At 41.6% G+C, this 13,158-nt stretch overlaps 1 protein-coding gene across 2 annotated transcripts in view; it reads right to left on the reverse strand.

Annotated features, from left to right (window-relative positions):
* SMARCD2 (SWI/SNF related, matrix associated, actin dependent regulator of chromatin, subfamily d, member 2) overlaps positions 1–13,158 on the reverse strand; it is a 124,279-nt gene that overhangs the window by 61,567 nt on the left and 49,554 nt on the right. For both annotated transcript variants that reach the window (XM_063959468.1, XM_063959469.1), the window contains exons 2-9: positions 7,905–8,089; positions 7,763–7,805; positions 6,615–6,737; positions 4,631–4,750; positions 4,276–4,371; positions 3,869–3,970; positions 3,396–3,557; positions 3,048–3,145 (exon numbers count right to left, since the gene is read on the reverse strand). In XM_063959468.1, the coding sequence (XP_063815538.1) occupies positions 3,048–3,145; positions 3,396–3,557; positions 3,869–3,970; positions 4,276–4,371; positions 4,631–4,750; positions 6,615–6,737; positions 7,763–7,805; positions 7,905–8,089 (929 nt within the window). The remainder of the gene's footprint in view (positions 1–3,047; positions 3,146–3,395; positions 3,558–3,868; positions 3,971–4,275; positions 4,372–4,630; positions 4,751–6,614; positions 6,738–7,762; positions 7,806–7,904; positions 8,090–13,158) is intronic.

The following is a 13,158-nucleotide window of genomic DNA, read 5'->3' on the forward strand; positions in this document are numbered from 1 at the left end:
ATAGCACACAGGCACCCATCAGAATAGTCATCAGGGTATTGCAAGTATATACATTTAAAAATGACTAAACATAGTGCTAAACATAGATCCCCAAAACCTATAAAAAACCACAAGGAAAAATCGCATCACGAGATGCACATAAACCTAGTGGAGTACATATAAACTCAATCAAAAAAACAAAAAACACAAAAGGATCAGAGGACATGACTGATAGATCACTCAAAGAGCTGAACACCCCTGCACTGTCACAAAAAATAATGAAACATAAAAATATCATGAAAAATTAGCAAATATCAGACTGGCATCAGCCTCAGACGATGCCAAATCACAAAAACATGTGCAATGGGTTCTGTTCATTGAGTCCTTTCGGTGACATTGTCCCCAAGAAATGGATCCAATATGCCTCGCGTTTTAGTAACAACTTGTTCCTGTCCCCTCCCCTGGCAAGAGGAGGCACCCAGTCAATTATCATGGACCGCATGGTGGAAAGTTGGTGCTTGAATTGCAAGAAATGTGCTGCCACCGGTTTGTCAGTCTTACCGGTCGAGTAAGCCAAATGAATCGAGGACCGATGCTGGTTCATCCTTTTACGAAAGGTACGTATCGTCTTACCAACATACATCTTGCCACAGGGACACGTCAGGTAGTATACAACATGGTCCATAGTACAGACCAGATGATGTCTCAGCTTGATTTTGGTCCCATACAGTGGATGATTGAAAAACTGTCCAGTAACCATGGACCGGCATGTGGTGCACTGCAAACATTTGTAGCACCCTGGTCTTTTACCAAGCCATTGTCCACCGCTTGAGCTAACGGCACTCATGGTTGGTCTGAGAAGAATATCCTTCAAATTCTGGCCACGTTGTATACTGAATTAGGGAGGCTTTGGACCAATGGACTTAAACCTGGGGTCAGAGCAAACAATTGGCCAATTGTCCGTGACAGTTTTCTGTATAGACTTTAGGTTGGTGCTGCAACTGGTCTTAAAGATCAGACGGTTAGACTCTCTTGGTTGTTTAGATGAATTACCACCTTTGGCGTGGATTGCACGTGCCTTAGCAAGGCATTTCAGCACATTACTTCTTTTGTATCCACGACTCACAAACCGGTCAACACAATCCTGTAACTGTATCTCTGTTCGACCTGCATCAGAGTTGTTCCTAAGGACTCTAAGTAACTGCGAAACAGGTAAGTTCGATTTGAGCTTGTCTGGATGATGACTTGTGGCCCACAATAGCATGTTTCGGTCAGTTGGCTTTCGGTATAAGGTGTATTCTAAAGCAGGTGGTCGACTCAAAACCGTCACATCCAAAAAATCAATTGTAGAATTATTAATGTTTGCAGTAAATCTAATCGGGGTGTTCAGATCATTGAGTGCATCCACCATGGCATAAAATGACTCAGTGGTGCCACTCCATATCATAAAGAGATCGTCAATATATCTTCTATAGTAAACCATCTGTTCCCCATACCTAGGAAGAATATATTCATTCACCCTGGAGAAGTCTGGTGAGTGCATCCTTATTTGTGCACATATATATATATATATATATATATATATATAAATAAATGAGAAAGCCCTCACTCACTCATCACTAAATCTCTCAATTCCCGATATGTTAGGAAGCTGAAATGTAACATAGGTATTCTTCAGGTGGGAAATAGGAACACTACGTAATTAGAATTTTAATAAACCTCCCCTAAGGGGATGAAAAGGGGGTTGACATAATGACGTCATTACCGATGCATGGCTTGCGTTGCGTGAACGATAACGCCCAAACAGACAATCGGATCAACATTTGGATTGCACCTCCTGTCACTTTTTACCGTATCTGCTCAAGGTGCTCCTCGGGTAACGCCAAGAACCATGGATTAATATTTACTTACATTAAGATGTCTCAAATTTACATCTCTATAGATTTACCAAATTTTTAACACTTTTATATTTACAACTGTGAAAATCAGAAACTCCTGTATGAAGAACAGGTAGAACAGCTAAACTCATACACAAATCTGCATTTTCTTTGTAAAGAAAAACAAAAGCTTTAGATACTATATATTACATTTTACCTGGTATATTACAGATCTATTTTGTTAAAGGTGCTATTCATTTTAGGACACCCATCTGTTGCTAGACATGGGCTTACTTTTCACTGGGCAGTAGGGGTTCCTTGTCTCTCAGCTAGGATACCTACTTTTACTTATTAGTCACCAACAGTCTAGGCCAGAGGTTCTCAAATATGGTCCGCAAGTCATCCCAATGGTACAGGTTTTAGGTATATCCATGGCTCAGCACAGATGACTGAATCAAATTGACCGAGGTGCTAAGTCACCTGTGGCCAAGTACAGAAAAACTTAAAACCTGAAGTGCCTTGAAAACCATGTCTGACAATCTCTGGTATAGGCTGTAAAAAAAAAAGGAGTAGAACCCAGTTTCAATGCTTAAGAACACAATCATTCAGGTAAGTAATAGATCCTGATAAGAAGGGGTATATTCACTGAAAGGGGAACCTGATTGAACTTTTGAGCATTTTGCACATTCATTACACAAACCCTGGCTGCTCCCCCAGGTTTGAAGTCTGGCGTCCTATGTCATACTTTTCATTATGGAAAAAATGAAGGCAACTACAGAGGGAAGTACGATGGGATTAACAGCAAATTCGTAGACTACCACATATACGTGAGTGCTAACAATTCCCAATAATACCCAACATATTTCTCTCCACAGCTGTAGGAAGTTTTTTACATTCTAGATGATTATTAAGAGGCAAGAATGTGGGAGGGCAATGAAAGAAAAGGAAAGCACAATGGCCCTGAAGGATCACCCAAGGCTGTCTGCTGTGTGTGTCACTGTCTAGACAGAAATGTATTTACCAAAGATATACATACATATATTTTCAAATATACTTTCCTGCACACAACACAACTAAAAAAATAAAAATTTTAGTGTTCCGTCAAATCAATTGAAGACAATGGTGCTTTTATATTACAATAGAACATATCCACCCTTTGACTCAGTGGAATATGTGATGATCAGCACATACCTAATTGTGTGGTTAATTATAATGGGGTCTGGGTGCTGTAACAGACTTGCCAACTTCATGGGAATTTCTGAGAATCTCATTCGCATACAGTTAAAGATCTGTGGAAAAAAGGAGAAAGATAATGGCAGGAAAACCAGATGGTAAACAAAGACCAGAAACAATTGATGGAGGACTGTGAGAATTATTAGGGAAAGTGGTGGTCTTGTGAAGGTGAAGCGCAGCTAAATATGAGTGAGGTGTAACAATGGACTGGGACTTACAGGTCTGTAAAGTCTGAAGGTTGTCCCCCTCAGCAATGGTACAGTTACAGAAAGAAATACATTTCTTAACATGTGAGATTCCTCCTACCTGCCTGAAGTAGCGGTTGCAGTTGATGTACTCCTTTTCGTGGCTGTCCTGCAACTTGTTGTTTTTGATGTAGAGCCACAGAGCTTGCATGATGTTAGCACGGGTCTGAGTGTGAACACCTAAGAGTCGAGCAAGGCGGGTGTCCAATTTATATTGGGGAGGCTGCAAAAGTGGAACAGAGGTACATATCCACACTCCACACTGACGTAAATATCATAAATAATCTGGTTTCAGCCCACCTACAATGCTAGTGTAAAACATCTCTAGAGAACTACTGTATATAACATACGTACTTACATACTTACTGCAGTGCTCACACATCAGGAAATACTGTAGGTTGTGGAATGCCTGTCTTTTTCCCAAATACAGGCGGTTTGGTCCACACTAATTTATTCGTATTTTCTCTAGCAACCACAAGACAATACCAAATAAACCCAGACTTGGGAAACCTCTCTCTCTCTGTGTGCACTTACCTGATGATCCAGCATTAGAAGCAGGGTGCACTTTACATTCATATCTCCTGGGCGTTTCACCTGGAACCCATCAGTCTCCTGAGTGGTGGCCATCCTGTGCCACTGCAAAAACAAAAAAAAGATATAATAAAGTGCACTTATCACCTACAAACAGTGGATGGAACCATAGTATGGGAAGAAACAATATTCAGTAAAGTCTATCAAGAACTGGTGACATCATATTATGCCTCATTACTCGATGATGTCACTGGTTCCTCTCCTCGGCTACATTCTTATAAAAATTGGGTCAGCCCACAAAACGAATGCCTCCACGTGGTTGTTGATGGCAAGTGCTCGTTAATGATTGTAGAATAGTCTGTTATTAAGCAATGTTGTTGTGGCTCCTTTCAGTGACTTATTTTACTCACCTCCACCAAGTGGTTGTCTGGCCCATACAGGTCCTTATCCAGCTCAATAACTAGGCTTTTAAAGAATGAGGAGAACTTCCTTTTCTGCTTGTTGGGCTGTAAAATACAATGTCAAGACACGCACTTGTCACAACACAATATTAGTATTATCTGGACTGAAACTCCAGTCACACACAACCAACTAACATTCCAGTGGAACTACCTCCACACCCCATCAACTCCATATTGCCACACGCACTCCCAACACTCCATGTGCAGCCTATATTACACCTAGATTTCTCTAAAGGCATCAATGTCCTAAAAGTCCACCAATTCCAATCAACATCTGAATGGGAGTATGATGACTTTTACTCACATCTTCTAGCAATTTTCCTTCAACCCGTAGCTCCCAGGAGCTGACTCTTTCACTTTCAGCTCCATCAGGTTTCCCCGGAGTGAACGTATTGGAAATATATATCCTGAGCTTGCGCTTTTGCTGTGAAGTAAATGTATTGTTAAAAAAAAATCATCTCAGACATGGTGAGATCTGCAGTTATTTTTCATTACATATATTTATCATGTTCTTAACTTAAAAGCATTTTAAAGATGCTGTAACAGCGTTAGCCATTGTCTTATTGGGTTCTTTTTCATAACCAGTAATAGTACAGTGCTACCGGAGGTCATGTTATAATGAAACCACATTGTACTGGCATCAAGCAAGAGGGTTTAAAAAGGAATTCTTCAGAGATAGCATTTTTAGTCATATGATTACAGACAAGTACATAAAATTATTTAAAACTGTACAGTACAGCAGCTAATTGATAAGAAGTAATAAAACATTCATATTGATATCATAATATAACTGCTGCTCTGTGTTTAGGAGTGTTGTGTCAAAGCAAGAAAAAACACTTTTATTCTCCTATCAGGTCAACCCATATGAGCACAATATACAGGATCCAGCCACTTTCAGTATAATATTACAGTCTAATGGGTCCCACATTAGATTCTTTTAATTGACTCTGGTTGGTTAGGGAGTCAAGATATGCAATAAGTAGAGGAGATATAATAAGAAAGATACTCACAAATACAACAAAAACACATTCATATACAACCCCCCTTACTAGCCTCAAGCCCCCATGTTATTTCTGTGTAGTAGAACTTTGAGGCGACATAGGGGCATGGCACAAACGGAATCAGTATGATTTGCCGATGGACGGGGTGCCGGCTGTCAGTATACCGTCAGTGGCCTCCCATCCATCAGAATCCCGACAGCCCCGCATTAAGCCCCCTAAACCTCACCTTTTCCCTACCCTAACCCTCCCTTGTGGGTGCCTAACCCTAACCCTCCCTTCCCCACTGCCGAAACCTAACCTTCCCCGCTTGGTGCCTAACCCTAAGCTCCCCTTCTAAGTGCCTAAACCTAACTCTCCCTCCCGGGTCCCTAACCCTAACCTTCCCATCCCTGCTCCCCAACCCTAACCCCCCTTCTCCTGCCTAAACCTAATCCCCCCCCCCCCCCCCCTCCGCAGGACGCCAGCCACTGTGAGGACAATTGGGATGCTAGCTGTCGGTAATGTGACTCCGACATCACGAGTGGCATCGGGATCTTGGCGTCGGTATATTGACTGCTGGGATCCCATTAGTCACAAACATAGGGGCATGGCACAGGAAACCTTCATAACCAAATGCTAGTCCAGCTGCAAGAACATGATTACTATTTATTGGCAAGCCTGTATGCCAAAATAATGTTCATAAAAAATATATACAGTATTATTATTTTACTTAAAAGTAAACTAATTGCGGTTTCCTATTAACATCATATACACTACATTATGATGACAGAGCAGCTCTGAGACACTTCTCTGCCATGTCATTCTTAAGGCTCGATATAAGTCTTGACATGTCATCCAATGTTTAAAGGAGGTCATACATGTGTCAATCGGATCATACAATTCAACTTTTTTTTATATCTAATTAAAAAAAAAAATGGACACTTTGAAATTGGTCTAATACAATCAAATGCAGATGGGTAAATCAATTGTTAATCAAATCATTCCCTGTGGAAATTTTTCAGTGCACACATTATAATTACAACCAACTGTCCAACACATAGTGCAAGAATAAAAAATAAAATTCAGATTTCCAGAATCAACATTGTTATACAGTATGTATGAAGTGATTGCTCTGTGTTTTGGGGAATAAAAATGGTTGAACTGCCAAAAATGCCTGCCAAAAATGTATTAATGTGATTGTACAAAAAAATCTAAGCGTTAATATGGAAAGGAAAAACACTGGTACATGTGTGGCCAGCCTAATTCTCTCTGTTTTTAATACGCAACAAATATTATCACCCATCATACAGTTAGTGGTTTCTTGATGGCATCCTGAATTTCCATCCTCTTCCTGGCAATTGTCTGATCTAGTTTCCGTTCAAAAGCCAAGAGGTCCATGTATGCCTGTGACTCTGGGACCAGCTCGCGGATCTAAAGACATAAAAGAGAAAACCGCAAGGGTAATAACATGCATCCTTTGTATTGTAAGCTCACAAAAGCAGGGCCCTCTCTACACTCTGCCACCTGTCTGCACCTTCCCCATCACCTTGTTTGTCCTTGTTCTGTTTCTATGCATTATATTTATATTGAATGATTTGTTACGGACTGTTCACAGCTGCAGTTTTGTAGCATCTTATGAATAAAAAATTACTATCATTTTGTTGTGTCATTAAAGGGTAATTACTAACAATGCTCAGAGGTACAAACTCTGCCATTACAGTTCAAGTTTGAAGGATATCTATGCATGAGCACAGGTGACCAAATTAGTACCTCAGTCAATTTGATTTAACCATTAATAGCCTTAAAACCTGGAATATAATGGGAAACTCTAAACTAGACTGTAAATATGAGTGTGATACAGAAAATAGACATTATGAAGGTTGACAGTCAAAAGGTTGACAGGATCAAAGAGTAGATAGTCAAAAGGTCGACCATTTGACCCTGTTGATCTTTTGACTGTCAACCCTATGGTATTGACCTATTGACTGTCAACCTTGTAACTGTCTATCTATCAACCACTTCACGTAAATATATATATCCTTTGAGTCTTGTTAGCAAATAGCTCTTGTGCTCCAGGGAAATAGATAATCTTGCCTACCGGAAGATAGGGTCTGGCTGGAGCTTTGTAAATTATCGTATTGTAATTAACATTACTAATCTGGGGTCTGCACTGCTGGGCCACTGGAGGGCCACTGGAGGCCGTGGTGAATCCCTCAGATTACTTGAGCTCCAGGTTAGTCGGATTCTATACTGTAACATATCTTATGGAGCCACATGCACAACTAAATTTTCAGTTTTGGTTGTTGTCATCCTTTAAGTGTTTGCACTTTGTTATCAAAACAAACATTTAATTTTGCCTAGTTTTCCAATTCTAAAAAGTAGATATGGGGATAAGAGGAACAGAGGTAGTTGCTTAAACTGTCAGAGATACAGCAAAATAGTAGACCGCGACCTACCCTCTGTGGTAGAACCTTGTCGGCCATTTTCCTTCTCTTCACTCTAGAATAAGAAAAAGGAAAACTGACTATACTGTAACTTTACACTTTATCAGTTAAACTCATAACACAGGTCAAGGGTACATTATGCCCAATAACTCACCCCCTCCTCTGGTTGGGTGCAGGAGGGTGTCCTTGTGCATTCAGAAGTCTTTTTCTAAAAGGCTCCATAAACATAGGGTTCATACCAGATCGCATGGGAGAACCTGCACCGTATCCTGGGAGCATGGGTGAACCAACCGGCATGCTTGGCCCTGGCATCCGACCACCAGGAATCAGCCCAAGACGCTGAAAAAAAATGGTGAGAGTTAAAAATAAACTAGTGAAAAGGAGAAAGATGGGAAGGTCAAAAGTAAGAGAAAGTAAATAAAAAAAATTACTAATCTGAATGCTGACACACACACAAATGGCATCAAAACAATAATGTTAGCATTGTATATATGTCATCATAGTAGCCATTTTCAACCGCGACTCCAGCTCAAAAATAATTTTCAACATTTGATTCCTGTCCCTCCCTCAACACAAAAAGCCTACAAATGAGCCAATGTGGGACCTACAATGTGGGACCTTTTATCTCTGGTCTATGCCTTCTGCTAGTCTAACAGCCAGGACAATTCCAAACGTAATGGATAGTCCATGATGGCTTCCATAAGTGGCCAATCAGTTGAAGTTAATACTCAGCTTTTATGCCCAAAAACTAACTGATTCACCAGGAAGGTTAAATTAATGTTAATTCCTGAACCATGGGGGTTGTGGACATACAGTAGGAATCTCCAGTTCAATTAGATGGCGTGTTCATTCATTAAAACGATTCCTGGATAGAAATAGAAAAAGATAATAGCTGTTGCCAGTGTTAAAAAATGAAGACTACAGGTTAACCATTTACCACTATACTCATATACAAAAGCATCATCTACCTGGCAAAAGAAACTAAGCTGTATAATATCTGGAAAGTAGGTGTTTAGACAAAACAAAAACCCCTAAACCACTTTACTGTACCTGCTACTTCCTTTAGTACAGAGGTTCTCAAACGTGGTCCTCAAGGCACCCCAATGCTCCAGGTTTTAAGTTTATATATGCTTGGCCACTGGTGATTTAATAAGCACCTCAGTCAATTCGATTTAAACATCTGTGCTGAGCCATGATTATACCTAACACCTGGACCGTTGGGGTGCCTTGAGGACCACGTTTGAGAACCTCTGCTCCAGTATGTTAGTAAACAATATTGAGAGCTTGTGATTGGTATAAGGATCTAGAGCTATCTCCATATGACAATGATTACTGACATTTATGTAGAAGAGTACATAGTTTAGAATTCTTTACATGTGATTTTATTGTGAAAACAATGTATGTATACAGATGATGTAACATAGCGGTAAAACTGGCCAAGAAATTCATTCGCTGTGACTAGACTACAAAGTGTCATTTCAGGGTGTGCTATGAGTTGCTTCTGAAACTGACTGGTTGTTGATAAACATGTAGCCCACACAGTGAATTATGTCCTTCTAGATCTACTCTCATTCACCATGATATCATTGTAGGGTTACAAAACTAAAAGCTCCATAATCCATAATGTGCTGATTGTATGGGTACCATTTTCCTATTCTTTACCCAACTATACTAGACAAATAGGTGTTACTAATATAAATGAGAAATGGTGTGAATAATACATGGCTCTACCTGTAGAAGAGAACCATAAGCACACAAGAGAGCCAACATACTCTATGCGGTCAGTCCTATCTGCTGCAATGTTTTTGCGGTGCGAGTAAGTGCAGCGATGTGGTATGAGCACTAAACCAAATATGATTACTTTTATTGACAGAAAATGTAGATAAAAAATGTGCTTAATTGTTAGCCAGATGAATTGTAGATCACAAGCTTAAAGGTTACTTTTAGGCAATTCTGTGAAATTTCCAAAGAAATCTGATTTACCCGTAGCTCTTTATGAATTATGCACACAAAATTGTGATTTACATTCAGAGAGATGGTAATTACAGCCAGAGATATTCATTCTAACCAAAGGAATATGAATTGTGCAGAATTACAAAATATAACAGAGCATTAAAATATACTATATGTATTCGAATAAGCTGAACTGCAACAACATATAAATGCAATTCTCAAATAGCTTAGTTAAATATACCTCAGTAAATAATTATTACACCCTAGACATAAATTTAGTTCAAGGATGAATTATACAAAGAGATTCAAGCTCCAATGAAATATAAGTGAATTCTAAAATAGAATTTCTGATATATTTGGATGTTTTATAGAAATTATTTTCATTGTTTTCTTATAGTAATGTGAACTAAATCCATATGTGTGATTCACACCCAGAAACAGAAATAGGAATTACATGCAACAAATCATGATTTATATCTCGACACATTTAATTGTTAAAATAATAAGATTTTACTCACCGGTAAATCTATTTCTCGTAGTCCGTAGTGGATGTTGGGAACTCCGTAAGGACAATGCGGAATAGCGGGCTCCGAAGGAGGCTGGGCACTCTAGAAAGATTTATGACTACCTGGTGTGCACTGGCTCCTCCCACTATGACCCTCCTCCAAGCCTCAGTTAGGACACTGTGCCCGGACGAGCTGACATAATAAGGAAGGATTTTGAATCCCGGGTAAGACTCATACCAGCCACACTAATCACACCGTATAACTCGTGATACTATACCCAGTTAACAGTATGAATATAACTGAGCCTCTCAACAGATGGCTCAACAATAACCCTTTAGTTAGGCAATAACTATATACAAGTACTGCAGACAATCCGCACTTGGGATGGGCGCCCAGCATCCACTACGGACTACGAGAAATAGATTTACCGGTGAGTAAAATCTTATTTTCTCTGACGTCCTAGTGGATGCTGGGAACTCCGTAAGGACCATGGGGATTATACCAAAGCTCCCAAACGGGCGGGAGAGTGCGGGTGACTCTGCAGCAGCGAATGAGAGAACTCCAGGTCCTCCTCAGCCAGGGTATCAATTTTGTAGAATTTTGCAAACGTGTTTGCCCCTGACCAAGTAACAGCTCGGCAAAGTTGTAAAGCCGAGACCCCTCGGGCAGCCGCCCAAGATGAGCCCACCTTCCCTGTGGAATGGGCTTTCACTGAGATGCGGCAGTCCAGCCGCAGAATGCGCCTGCTGAATCGTGTCACAGATCCAGCGAGCGATAGTCTGCTTAGAAGCAAGAGCACCCAGCCTGTTGGGTGCATACAGGATAAATAGCGAGTCAATTTTCCTGACTCTAGCCGTCCTGGAAACATAATTTTTCAAGGCCCTGACTACGTCCAGTAACTTGGAATCCTCCAAGTCCCTAGTAGCCGCAGGCACCACAATAGGTTGGTTCAAGTGAAAAGTAGTGATGAGCGGGTTCGGTTTTACTCGGTTTTACTCGGTTCTCAAAACGGCATCTTATTGGCTCACGGATGTCACGTGTTTTGGATAGCCCATAAGGTTCTGTTTTGAGAACCGAGTAAAACCGAGTAAAACCGAACCCGCTCATCACTAGTGAAAAGCTGATACCACCTTAGGGAGAAACTGGGGACGAGTCCTCAATTCTGCCCTATCCATATGGAAAATCAGATAAGGACTTTTATATGACAAAGCCGCCAATTCTGATACACGCCTGGCCGAAACCAAGGCCAATAACATGACCACTTTCAACGTGAGATATTTTAGATCCACGGTTTTTAGTGGTTCAAACCAATGTGATTTTAAGAAACTCAACACCACGTTGAGATCCCAAGATGCCATTGGAGGCACAACCGGGGGCTGAATATGCAGCACTCCTTTTACAATGTCTGAACTTCAGGTACTGAAGCTAATGCTTTCTGGAAGAAAATCGACAGAGCCGAGATCTGTATCTTAATGGAGCCTAATTTTAGGCCCATAGACACTCCTGCTTGTAGGAAATGCAGAAATCGACCTAGTTGAAATTCCTCTGTTGGGGCCTTTTTTGGCCTCACACCAAGCAACATATGCCATATGCGGTGATAATGTTTTGCAGTTACATCTTTCCTGGCTTGAATCAGCGTAGGAATGACTTCCTCCGGAATGCCCTTTTCCTTTAGGATCCGGCGTTCAACCGCCATGCCATCAAAACGTAGCCGCGGTAAGTCTTGGAACAGACAGGGCCCCTGCTGCAGCAGGTCCTGTCTGAGCGGCAGAGGCCATGGGTCCTCTGATATATTTTCTTGAAGTTCTGGGTACCAGGCTCTTCTTGGCCAATCCGGAACCACGAGTATCGTTCTTACTCCTCGCCTTCTTATTATTCTCAGTACCTTTGGTATGAGAGGCAGAGGGGGGAACACATAAAACGACTGGTACACCTACGGTGTTACCAGAGCGTCCACAGCTATCGCCTGAAGGTCCCTTGACCTGGCGCAATATCTTTTATAGCTTTTTGTTGAGGCGGGACGCCTTCATGTCCACCTGTGACCTTTCCCAATGGTGTACAATCCTTTGGAAGACTTCTGGATGAAGTCCCCACACTCTCGGGTGGAAGTCGTGTCTGCTGAGAAGATCTGCTTCCCAGTTGTCCACTCCGGGAATGAACACTGCTGACAGTGCTAACACATGATTTTCCGCCCATCGGAGAATCCTTGTGGCTTCTGCCATCGCCATCCTGCTTCTTGTGCCGCCCAGTTGGTTTACATGGGCGACTGCCGTGATGTTGCCTGATTGGATCAGGACCGGCTGGTTTTGAAGCAGAGGCCTTGCCTGACTCAGGGCATTGTAAATGGCGCTCTGTTCCAGAATATTTATGTAGGGAAGTCACCTGACTTGACCAAAGTCCCTGGAAGTTTCTTCCCTGTGTGACTGCCCCCCAGCCTCAAAGGCTGGCATCCATGGTCACTAGGACCTAGTCCTGTATGTCGAACCTGCGGCCCTCTTGAAGATGGGCACTCTGCAGCCACTACAGTAGAGATACCCTGGTCCTTGGAGACAGGGTTATCAGCCTAATGCATCTGAAGATGCGACCCGGACCACTTGTCTAACAGGTCCCCCTGAAAAGTTCTTGCATGGAACCTGCCGAATGGGATTGCTTCGTAGGAAGCTATCATTTTTCCAAGGACTCGCGTGCAATGATGCACCGATAACTGTTTTGGCTTCAGGAGGTCTCTGACTAGAGATGACAGCTCCTTGGCTTTCTCCTCCGGGAGAAACACTTATTTCTGGTCTGTGTCCAGAACCATCCCCAGGAACAGTAGACGTGTCGTAGGAACCAGCTGTGACTCTGGACTGTTTAGAATCCAACCGTGCTGTTGTAGCACTTTCCAAAATAGTGCTACCCCGACTAGCAACTGCTCCTTGGACCTCGCCCTTATAAGGAGATTGTCCAAGT

This window comes from Pseudophryne corroboree, chromosome 3 (genome assembly GCF_028390025.1).
Source record: "Pseudophryne corroboree isolate aPseCor3 chromosome 3, aPseCor3.hap2, whole genome shotgun sequence".
In the NCBI taxonomy this organism is placed as follows: domain Eukaryota; kingdom Metazoa; phylum Chordata; class Amphibia; order Anura; family Myobatrachidae; genus Pseudophryne; species Pseudophryne corroboree.